Source organism: Octopus sinensis, linkage group LG25 (genome assembly GCF_006345805.1).
Source record: "Octopus sinensis linkage group LG25, ASM634580v1, whole genome shotgun sequence".
Classification (NCBI taxonomy): domain Eukaryota; kingdom Metazoa; phylum Mollusca; class Cephalopoda; order Octopoda; family Octopodidae; genus Octopus; species Octopus sinensis.
The window spans coordinates 18,326,445-18,339,055 of record NC_043021.1 but is presented as its reverse complement, the minus strand read 5'-3'; the positions used below and the strand labels follow the sequence as shown (position 1 = coordinate 18,339,055).

Here is a 12,611-nt window from a genome sequence, read left to right as displayed (position 1 = left end):
TACCATGCTACGCCAGACTTCACGGTCCATCAGAGTATTACGGAGGTCCTGTTGCTGGATGCCTGTATCCCTGGAGATTACATCAGGGTAGGAGAGTGTGTGCCCTCTGGTAGTAATGTAGTATTGATATAGATGTAATAATCCATATCAGGCACAGGCAACTTTTCCTCAGCTGGGGACCCTGCGTTGTACCATTTCCAAGTAGGAGAGGGCCAGCACATGATAAAACACATATGCATGAAATAGTACTTCACTTTTCCACTGAATGTTTTTGCAGTTCTTCTTAATTTTATTTGTCTTAGTATGAAAGTTCACATTAAGCTGGCATCTCTTTCATTATTTCCTAATGATAATTATGATGATTACTAGTGAAAATAAATTATAGTTTAAAATATTGAGGTCAAAAAAAAAAAAAAAAAGAAAATTCATTGATATGTTATTATCCATATCAATGAGATTTTTACACCTTCATATTCTTTACCATATTTTCAATATTAGGTAGAATTTGAGATGTCGCTACTCTTAGGTTATGCTGCAAATTTCGAGTTTTATTGTGGGGATAAGGGTCGTAAATCACTTCCTAGTTTCGGCGGGGGGGAGGTTGAAATTTGATATTGTTGTGATGAGTGGTCAGTCTACACCTATCCATCACTACAGGTTTATAGCTTTAAGTTTATGGTGTGTGTGTGTGTATGTGTGTGCACGTGTGTGCACGTGTATGCATGCATATACACACATACATACTTACATACATACACACATGCGTACGTACGTACATACATACATACATGCATGCATGCATACATGCGTGCATACATACACACATACATATGTACATATATATAATGAATTAACTGTTACTTTCTCAGATGCAGCACGGATTTTTGTCAGTGAACAGGTCGCGGTCTTAAAGCGACGAAAATATTTTGACAAATTAAACTTAAATGTTGAAGTGAATCGAACGGCTTTTGTGTGTTTCTTAAATGGCTTACAAACACCTTCCACGCTGCAATAGTCTTGACTTAGTTTTAGATTTAACATGTTTCGTTCTTGAAAATAGTTGTTCACACAGATAAGTACTATCTATTTCGTCTGTCTTCACATTCGGAGTTTAGATTCTGCCGAGGTCGATAAGGTTAATAATTGGAAAATTTGAGAAAAATTTTTCACTAGTAAAAATTAGCAACCTAGAAACTTGTCAAGGGCCACACAACAACATGTCGAGGGCCACATGTTGCCCATGCATGGTCTACATAAAGTGTAATTTAGTGGTTTCTGAACAACAAAATAAGTCTATAAAATAAAATGGAATTAAAAAAACCCCAAAAAAAACCAACAAAACAAAATACTGAAAGTTTAACTTACTTAACCAGTTCTTCTTGATAACATCGTCTGTTTGGCATGCTGCAATGCCATGAAGTTGTTCCATGTTTGCTTCAGATGGCTGCAGGGGAGAAAATAAGATACAGGAAATATGTGAAATATGTGAGAATGAATAATTCTATTACTTTGAAGTCCTAAGAAAAACGAGTGTGTATTTACTAACTACGTCACTCTATACTGAGAATAAAGTCAAATTTATAGTAAAGATAAAGTTAACTAGGATTTCACTATATGTGTGTGTGTGCGTGCGTGCGTGCACACACACACAATAAAACTTCAAACTATAAACCCCTAAGCAAGTATAACTCTTATCAGAAGTAAAATCCCAATGGATGACAATCGCACAATATCAATGTATAGCGCAGTGGTTCCCAAACTTTTAGAGTCGCAACCCACTATTTATCACACCAGTTTATGACGACCCACTTGAAGTCTTGAACTATCTCAATAGACAGCAGTTAATCAAAGCTAATGCGTAATTTTATAACTTTTTGCGACCCACTAAGATTCCTTTCACGACCCATCTGTGGGTCGCGACTCATAGTTTGGGAACCACTGGTATAGTGTAATGTATATATACAACAAAACCACCACGAAGTACGAAAGCAAGAACTCCCTAAACATGTTAAATCCTACAAGAATTAGAATTTCAATGAAGAACAACTCAGAAACAACAAAAGCACAAGATACAAACAGCCCACAGTCAACAACTTGCACAAATTAACAAATGCATACATCCCATCTTCAGTTGCTTAATGGATATCGTCATGGCTTCAATATAAGCATATACATATATAAATATGTACATAGGCGCAGGTGTGGCTGTGTGGTAAGAAGCTTTCTTCCCCTCCACATGGTTCCAGTTTAGTCCCACAGCATGGCACCTTGGCCAAGTGTCTTCTAATATAGCCTTGGGCTGACCAGATCCTCGTGAGTGGATTTGGTAGATGGAAACTGAAAGAAGCCCATCATACATGTGTGTGTGTGTCTTTGTGTCTGTGTTTGTCCCCCACCACTGCTTGACAACTGGTGATGGAATGTTCAAATTCCTCATAACTTAGCAGTTCAAAAAAGGGATTGATCGAATAAGTACCAGTCTTTAAAAAAAAAGAATAAGTCCTGGGGTTGATTCATTCAACTAAAAATTCTTCAAAGCGGTGCCCCAGCATGGTCGCAGTCTACTGACTGAAACATACATAGAGGTGTGACATGATCAAATAACAACAATATCTAGTTCAGCTCCCTACTAGTTTTGGTGGGCAGTTTTCGTGTCTGGCACAAGGGACAAAATGGAGGATCATATTGCAAAGACAAGGGAGCCAAGTCCTATTTATCGATATCATCAACGCAACATGAAGAAAAGGGTGAGGGCTAGGTTTCACTCTTAATCTCCATGTGTAATTTCATAGAATGAAAACGGCCCTTGCCTCAATGCTAAAGTGTGTTTCTTGGTTTGTAGTCTGCCTTACTGGACCCTAAGTGATCGTACACCTTTTTGAATATAAACATTTTTATTAGATGTTTTCTTTTTCCTCAACATGCACACACACATTCACATTTCCCTTTTTCACTTGATGTAACCCTCATCCCATTGTTTTTGTAATCTGTACATGTAATGCCTTGCCACCCATATGTCACTCGTGGCAAATAAACAACAATTATTATTATTATTATTATTATTATTAAGACGGTGGGCTGGCGGAATCATTAGCATGTCGGGTGAAATGCTTAGCAGCATTTCATTTGCTACTATGTTCTGAGTTCAGATTCTGCCAAGGTCAACTTTGCCTTTCATCCTTTCAGGGTTGCTAAAATAAGTTCCAGTTGAACACTGAGGTTGATGTAATCAAGTCATCTGTTCTCCTAAAATTGCTGCCCTTGTGGCAAAATTTGAAACCATTGTTGTTGCTATTATTATTATTATTATTATTAAAGCAGCAAACTAGCAGAATCATTGGCACAGCAGACAAGACACTTAGCAGCATTTCTTCCAGCTTTGAGTTCTAGGTTCAAATGTCACTGAGGCTGACTTTGCCTTTCAACCTTTTGGGGCCAATAAAATAAGTAACAGCTCAGCATTGAGGTCAGTGTAACTGGCTTCCCCATCCCCACAAAATTGATGGCCTTGTGCCAATATTAGAAAGAATCATTGTCGTTATTTTAACAGATGTTAATGAACAAGAACAAAACGATGAGCAGCATTTGATGATGTAGTCACTAGGCCAAATGCCTGAACTGTTCATTATTCGGATTAATTAATTAATTAATTGATATGTTAACTTACCTCTTCTGTGAAAGCCACCGACTTCTTATCTGTTTCTGAAACGAGCTTGTTTAGCATAGCGTATGCATGTCCAGAGTGAAGTTGACTGAGGGGTATTGGCCCTGCAGTTAGGGGTGTTTCTACGTTACCAGAGGTGTTCAACGAAGAAGACTTGCTGCGCTGTGGGGGTCAACAAAAATGTTTTTAATTACCTTACCATTCAAACTGGAACATAATGAAGGATTATTGCTGTTTGCTGGAGGTAGGCATTCCTATCTCTTTCCAGCTCCAGCATTACCATTAAACTATCCAGGTAGAAATGTTTCTCTTTAGTATTCAAGTCAGTATCATCATCATCATCATCATTTAACCCTTTTGATACTAACCCAGCCAAAACCGGCTCTGGCTCTGTAGTATAAATGTCTTGTTTTCATAAGTTTTTCATTAAAATATACCACCAAACCTTAGTCACAATTTATGATCCTAACAGTAGCTGAATGATACGTAAGTAATATTACTAAATTCTTTGTTATATTTACAATTAATGGAAAGAAACACAGAGCATCTCAAAATGAATACGGTAACGAAAGGGTTAATGTCTGTTATCCATGGGTTGGACGGTTTGACTGGGCTGGCATGCTGGAAGGCTGTGCCAGGCTTCAGTCTGATTTGGTATGGTTTTCTACGACCAGATGCCCTTTCTAATGCCAACCACTCAGAGTGTAATGGGTGATTTTATGTGCCATTTGCATGACACCGGGGTGCATTTACGTGCAGCCGACACAGGTGCCATGTTTATATTTAAGAGGACATATTTGTTCTTTATTGATGAAACATCTGAGAAGATTTCAGAGATGTACTTGCCTAGCAAGTGATTTGATCTGAGACCATGCATTGAAACTAAAACAACTGCAACAAGAAGATACACATCAGCTGTTCAAATGCACACAAAAATTGGTCAATTCACTAAAAAGTCTATTATTTGATGCCAAAATTACGACCTGGTGCAATGAAAATTTTGACACCAAACAAAGAATTTTTAGAAGTTAATAGTCTTTGTATGTTTTTGAATGGCTAATGTGTGTCTTCCATGCTGCAGATATTATCTGAGAAGAGTAATTGTTAATCAGATTATGACTTTTAGACTATAAACATCATCTTCAGAGATGGACATCTTGTTGTTTTCCAACATATCTTCGTTGTCTTTCAGTCAGTTTGATTATCAACAAGGACTTATCATCAGATAAGCACATGGTACCAAACTGGATTTGAACTAGGAGTACTTTTTATTAGACTAGTGTTATTAACAGTGTTTCCATTAAGATATATCTATGACAGTGTGGATGATCAGAGGTCAAATGTCCAAGACACAGCATACATGTAAATATAACACAATGTTTGTTTTTTTCTCTCTGTAAAAATGGGGTTGACATTCCGAATGATTGTAGTCTTCTCTGTTATTTACAGAGACAGCAAGCATTACATACGAATAGAATACAATAACAGCAAGTGACCACATTAGCTGATGGACTTGATCAAGGCCTGGTTGTAAAAGATATTTAGCTTATTATGTTGTGTATGGGGAGGGTCATATTGCTTTAATGCCTTATCTAACACACTCACTGGTTCGATTTCCACTCATTTATTATTTGTATTTTTTCTTCCAAAATTTTCATTGTTTTTGCTTACAAAAGCAACAAAAATTGAACTAGTGTGTGTGTTAGATAATAAGATATTAAGACAATATGTCTCTCCCCAGACACAACATAATTTGCTTCAACACACGAGTTCACATAAAGAATCTTGCAAACCAGATACAAAAATGAAATTCAACCCTACATCATCATCATCATCGTTTAACGTCTTCTTTCCATGCTAGCATGGGTTGGACGATTTGACTGAGGTCTGGCGAACCAGATGGCTGCACCAGACTCCAATCTGATCTGGCAGAGTTTCTACAGCTGGATGCCCTTCCTAATGCCAACCACTCCGAGAGTGTAGTGGGTGTTTTTAAGTACCACCGGCACAAGGGCCAGTCAGGCGGTACTGGCAACGACCACACTCAAATGGTGCTTTTTATGTGCCACCTGCACAGGAGCCAGTCCAGCGGCACTGGCAACGACCTTGAATAGGGTCAGCAGTGGAATTAGGATTAAGGTAAAATTTAAGGTTAGTCATCAGGAAGAGATAGAGGGAAGGAAATTACTTACATAACCTTGTCGGGTGTTGTCCAGTTTGAAACCTTTCAGTGCTTCAGAAGATAGATTACGTTTTAGTGACTGGGCCTTGATGTAACTGTCATACAACCCAAGGAGCACTGTGCGGTTACTGCGAGTCCATGCTCCTTTCATGTCATAAACCTGTACCATATGAGTGGGTGTCTCCTGTTGGAAGAGATTTTATAGAGAATGAATGGAAGAAATTAAGATTTAAGGGCTGGCTTTACACAAGGGAGCACAAGATCTTTGAAACAGTTTTTTTAGTTGAGATTGCAAGCAAAACACAGAATTTGTAGTTTTTTGGCTTAGTAAGAAGGTAGCAGCCAGGACAGGTTTGTTGTCGTAGAGGAGATAAATGGCTGTTTACATTATACAGGAATGGGTGGGAGCAATTGGTGTAGAGTTGGAAAGGCTGGGCAATTATCTTTCCTTCTCTGACTAAACCACAAAAAAAATAAAAGAAAAAATATTAAAAGAAAAGCTTTTAATCATACAATCAAGCAAACAAAAATGGCAAAACAGAGGCACATTATTTTATGTTGCTTGACTATATTGGACACAGGAATGAGAGGGGGTGGGGAGAGATGGTGTGGAGGCTGGAGGACAACAGACATTACCTTCTGGACATCTTTTACTTCATCTTCAGTTGTAGTTTCATCAGCTCGTTGATAGGAAACTCTGCCGAAAGAAAGATCCAGAAATAACACATTATTGAACAACACATTGATTTCTTTTGATCAAGAAATGCAAGGAAGATTTTTTTTTCTTTAAAATTTAAGAGGGAGAAATTTTTTTCAGGGTGGACGTAGTACATAGGGTTCAGTAACAGACATTAGTATCATCATCATTTTTACACTGTTTTCATGTGTCCACTTTCCCAAGTTTGCATGGGTGGGATGAAATTTATTGAGACAAATTTTGTACGGCTGGATGCCCCTCCTGTCACCAACACTCACCTGTATCTAAATAAGGTGGCGAGCTGGCAGAAACGTTAGCATGCCGGGCAAAATGCGTAGCCGTATTTCGTCTGCCGTTACGTTCTGAGTTCAAATTCCGCCAAGGTCGACTTTGCCTTTCATCCTTTCTGGGTCGATAAATAAAGTACCAGTTTCGCACTGGGGTCTATGTAATCGACTTAATCCCTTTGTCTGTCCTTGTTTGCCCCCCTCTGTGTTTAGCCCCTTGTGGGTAGTAAAGAAATGTGTATCTAAATAAGGTAATATTTTCCCCTTGACCAGACATCTTTCCACAGAAGATCGGAAACAAAGGACACTACCTGCATAACAAGGACATTCATTCACAGCTATCACACGAAGTCAAGGCACGGAGACAGTAACGCACGCACGCACACACACCGTCTACCAAATTAACTCACTAAACCTCGGTTGGCCTGGGTGCCATGCAGTAGAACTAAACCAGAAAATATGCGGGTGTGAGGCAAACTGTCACACAGCCACACCTATTAATGGTAATTGCTGGCAATTAAGTTATCGACCTCAAAGGGTTGGAAAGAAGAGTTTGATCCTGGAAGGATTTGAACCCAGGCAGCAAGAAGGCAAAAATATACCTCAAAGTACCACCCGTGTGGTAAACTAACACCAGGCATACAATAATGGAAATAGTTTGTCTTATAAGCACAGTTTGTGGCATGAGAGTTGTCAAGTAAACAGACCCCAGTAGTTAACTGGTACTTTTAGTGTTTCTAGAGCAGTGGTTTTCAACCAGGGTTCTGCGGTACCTTAGGGTTCCGCCAGTACAGTGCAGAGGTTCCGCAAGAAGTTACAAAACTGCTAAAATCAGCAGTAATTTTTAATTCTCCTGTGCAGATATGTGTGCATAAGACTATTAAATTATTGCACAGGGGTTCCTCGAGCCAGTGGAACGTTTCCTTGGGGTTCCGCTCCAGCAAAAGTTTGAAAAGCACTGTTCTCGAGGGATAAAAGACAACTGTAACTTTGGCTGAGCTTCAACTAACAATGTAAAGGGTTCGTCCAAGCACCACAAGGCAATATATATATAACCAGACGCAAAACAGAAAAAGGTGAGAATAGGAACATATATATATACAAATACACAATTGCTCACCACACACACACAGACACGATTATCTACCTCTCTCTCTCTCTTTCTCTTTCCAAACAGATACATGTAAACATATATATTTCCTTATTCACATAAATCTAGATAAAAGCTGCAAAACTGAAACCCTTTTTACCTGGAGACACTGAGGAAGACATTTTTCTCCACGGGGGCTCTGTAGGGGACATCAAGCTGGAAGACAAGGGGACAGAGATATTACATCAACACAGAAGGAGCAACAGGTTAATACTGGAGACGAAATTTCAGTAGTTAAATACACCAATAGAGTGAATAATTAACTAATTAATTAGATAAAGAAAACAAGGAGTTATTAAATGATTAAAATATGTCTGGTAATACAATTCCGTTAACGATTTTTATTTAAAATATTTTTGTAATGAGAAAAGAGAAAAGTGAGAAAGACAAAGTGTGTGTGTGTGTGTGTGTGTGTGTGTGTGGTGTCTGTGTGTGGGTGTCTGTGTGTGGGTGTGCGTGCGGGCATACAAGCATGCTTACGCATGTGTGTATGTGGGCATGTATGTGTGTACATGAGAAAATCTGTGTCTACATATATATTCATAGATGCTGTGTGCGTGCATGTGTGTTTATGCATATGTGTGTGTGCTGTCTATATGTGTGTGCATGTGTTTATGTGTGTGTGAGCTTATGTGTGTGTATGCATGCATGTGTGTGTGTGTATGCATGCATGTGTGTGTATGCATGCATGTGTGTGTATGCATGCATGTGTGTGTGTGTATGCATATGTGTGTGTATGCATGCATGTGTGTGTGTGTATGCATATGTGTGTGTATGCATGCATGTGTGTGTATGCATGCATGTGTGTGCGTGTATGCATATGTGTGTGTATGCATGCATGTGTGTGTGTGTGTGTGCGTGTGTGTGTGTATGCATATGTGTGTGTATGCATGCATGTGTGTGTGTGTGTGTGTGTGTATGCATGCATGTGTGGTGTGTATGCATGCATGTGGTGTGTGTATGCATGCATGTGTATATGTGTGTGTATGCATGCATGTGTGTGTGTGTGTGTGCATATGTGTGTGTATGCATGCATGTGTGTGTGTGTATGCATATGTGTGTGTATGCATGCATGTGTGTGCGTGTATGCATATGTGTGTGTATGCATGCATGTGTGTGTGTGTGTGTGTATGTGTGCGTGTGTGTGTGTGTGTATTTGTATTTAAAGATGATGCGAACTTGGTAAAACAAGACAATAGTCAAATAGATTGATAAACAGAATTGCTGGTAATGTCTGTAGAAAATGGTAAAAAAAAAACCATTAAAATATAAGCACATAACATTGTATTTATAATGGAAAGATAGCGTTACAATAAATATCAACATATACATACATGTATCAGAAGGAAGTGCAGATGTTGTCACAATAAATAGTACAGTAATATGTTTACAATATCTATAGAAACGGTGTCGGGGCAAGCAGAGGATACAACACTGGAGTGATAATGCAGATGATATCACAACAAATTGATATAATATTATAAAATGTCCACATAAATAATGGGAAGAACACAGATGATATCGCAATGGATATCATTTGAACAATAATGGAAACAACCATTTCAAATAAAACCATTACAAACCAAGTCTAACTTCTCTCTTTCTCTCTCTCTCTCTCTCTCTCTCTCTCTCACACACACACACACACACACACACAGTATAAGTGTAAATGTAAAATATTTTATTGACGCAAAAAGGAAAAAAAAATGAGCAAAATTTCATAACAGACTGATAATTCTGAAATATCTAACACTATTCACATACAAAAGGAAACGGACAATATCACATACAGAAAGATATCGTATGCACAAATAACCCTAAAGATCCCAGACAAATTTTGTCTGAATTTCTAAGATGAGAAATCATCGTTATCATACACTAATATATTCAGGCTTATAATCTTTAATTTTGATTGCTATAACCACAACATTCCAGGGGTTCTAGCCTCTGGTCATCTGCGGGAGAATGTTATGCTCTGTAATTTTGAACTGTTATGCTCTGAATTTTGAATTTAACCATGCCTGGGATATCTTGGGAATGGGTAACAGAACAAGAATATTCTACTCTTGTTGTAGTAGTAGTAGTAGTAGTAGAGGCAGAGAGAAGAGACATCTGGAGGTCTCTTCTCTCTGAGCATCTTAATACTTTGCATGTACCACATCCTCTTGCTGTTTTTTTCTTGTCCTTTTTTCTCTGTGTCTTTGATTAACTACACACACACACATACATACACTTACCCCACGCACCCATCCCTCAATTGAGAGTCCGTTGTTCTGCAAGTTGCTTACTGACCTCACTGCAGCTAATGCCACATAAAAAGCATCCAGTACATGCTGTGAATTGGTTGGTACTACGAAGAAACCATGCTAAAGCAGACAGTAATTACTGGTGCTGTCTTCAGACTTGCCAGTTCCTGTCCTCTTGCCCAGCCCATGACAGTAGGGAACATGGATCATACACACATACACAAAACCATCATGGTATAAATCCTTAAATCCTTAAAAATGTTTTAGCCCGAAGGCTGCGGCCATGCTGGGGCACCACCGCTGGGTATACTCTTTTACTTGTTTCAGTCATTTGACTGCGGCCATGCTGGAGCACTGCCTTTAGTCAAGCAAATCGACCCCGGGACTTATTCTTTGTAAGCCCAGTACTTATTCTATTGGTCTCTTTTGCCGAACCGCTAAGTGACGGTATATTGATGTTTGCATACTGGTATGTGCTAGACAGGTCTTACAGCATCTCATGGTCCTTCATCATCTGACACACACAACAACAAACCAAATGCTAATCTTTGCTATTGTGTAATGTCGGTATTTTTTTTACATTTGTTTTTATCACCAAATAATTTTACTATACAAACTGGGGGGGGGCTCATCGTAACACGAGCACCAGAGATGTTGTCTATGAAAGGATTAAAGATCCTCCTTCAACTCTTCCAGACTGGAATGGGGTGGATGGGTTAACAGTATTCAATGGGTTTAAGGATGGCATTGTGCTCCAGTGTCTGCTTTAGTACAATTTCTACAGCTCATTGCCCTTCCTTTTGCCATATACTATACAGAATGTAATGGGTGCATTTTTATGGCACCAATACAAGTGAGGTTGCCATAGAGCTCAAAGACTAAGATTCCTTTCAACTGAATGGAGCTACAATTGAGTGGGAGGTTAGGAGCTGACAGGTGAAAACAGGAAAGAAGGGTTTAGAAAAGAACAGGTTTCTTGCTATAGAGGAACCTGGCTACATACATTATTGACGACAGGGTGGGATTAACCAAGGTGGAGTTGCTGGTGAATGGCCATTGCTTGACAATGAGAATCGAGTTGTTTGGTCACTTCAGAACTGATGTCCAGGAGGCTAATTTTTAAAAAGACATGTGTACCTATTTCTTTACTACCCACAAGGGATTAAACATAGACGGGACAAACAAGGACAGACAAATGGATTAAGTCGATTACATCGACCCCAGTGCATAACTGGTACTTAATTTATCGACCCTGAAAGGATGAAAGGCAAAGTCGACCTCGGCGGAATTTGAACTCAGAACGTAGCGGCAGACGAAATACGGCTACGCATTTCGCCTGGCATGCTAACATTTCTGCCAGCTCGCCACCTTAAAAAGACATGTGTACCCCTAATGTAATTCTTAGTCAGAGTCAGTGTAACAGAATGTACAACAAAGCTGTGCCTTTTGAATTCCAGGTACAATTCACATGATAGGCTTCTCTATAGTTTCTTTCTATCCAGTTATACTCACAAGGTGTAGGATGACCCAAGACTATAAAAAAAATGACACTTGACCAAGATGCCATGCAGTGGAATGAAACCTTGTTACAAAGCAAACTTCTGAAACGTTCTGCCACACTTTGTCTACACACACACAAACGAGCCCATACAGACACATCTTTATATATAAAATTGAAGTTGTGTGTGTGAGACTCTGTCTCCTCCAATTTAGATTCCTAACTACTCCCACATTTTGCAGTGCAGTTTAACCAAAAGCGGATATCTTATAGTCGTCATTCATATCGAGCCCTTCTGGGTATTAGCGTGCGTCTACGATGAGTCTACGATTTTTTAAAACAAAATTTACCATCATTTTTCTGCATTTTTAATGATTTTTGCTCGGGTTATAGAAGGGAAGTAACTCTCTAAAAATGCTTATATAGTTATTTCCCTTACAAACCTGAGCAACGCCGGGCGATACTGCTAGTATAAACATACAGACAAACAAGCGGGTATCTTATAGTCGTCATTCATATCGAGCCCTTCTGGGTATTAGTGCGCGTCTACAATGAGTCTACGATTTAAAAAAAAATTTACCATCATTTTTCTGCATTTTTAATGATTTTTGCTCGGATTATATAAACATACAGACAAACATATAAGGCAAGTGGATAGAAGAAATAAGCAAATGATATAAAATTAAGTGCCATAAATATACAAAGTTTGGAGACAACAATGAAAATAGCACAATATTCATGCAACGAAAGAAGAAATGTAAGGAAAAGAACGTGTGTGCATGAGTGTGTATGTATGTATGTGTGTGTTTAAATAAAAGACAAATACAACTAATTAATCTGATCTACTAATGAGGACAACATCCAATGAAGAAAATAAAACAGCTATC

At 38.7% G+C, this 12,611-nt stretch overlaps 1 protein-coding gene across 4 annotated transcripts in view; it reads right to left on the bottom strand.

The window, feature by feature from the left end:
* LOC115224231 (protein KIAA0100) overlaps window positions 1-12,611 on the bottom strand; it is a 437,418-nt gene that overhangs the window by 47,931 nt on the left and 376,876 nt on the right. For all 4 annotated transcript variants that reach the window (XR_005003864.1, XR_005003866.1, XR_005003865.1 and 1 more), the window contains 5 exons: window positions 8,081-8,136; window positions 6,483-6,543; window positions 5,857-6,030; window positions 3,668-3,826; window positions 1,366-1,444 (listed from right to left, as the gene is read on the bottom strand). Coding sequence is in view for 1 of the 4 variants with exons in the window: in XM_036513442.1 (XP_036369335.1) it covers window positions 1,366-1,444; window positions 3,668-3,826; window positions 5,857-6,030; window positions 6,483-6,543; window positions 8,081-8,136 (529 nt within the window). In the remaining 3 variants the exon portion in view is untranslated. The remainder of the gene's footprint in view (window positions 1-1,365; window positions 1,445-3,667; window positions 3,827-5,856; window positions 6,031-6,482; window positions 6,544-8,080; window positions 8,137-12,611) is intronic.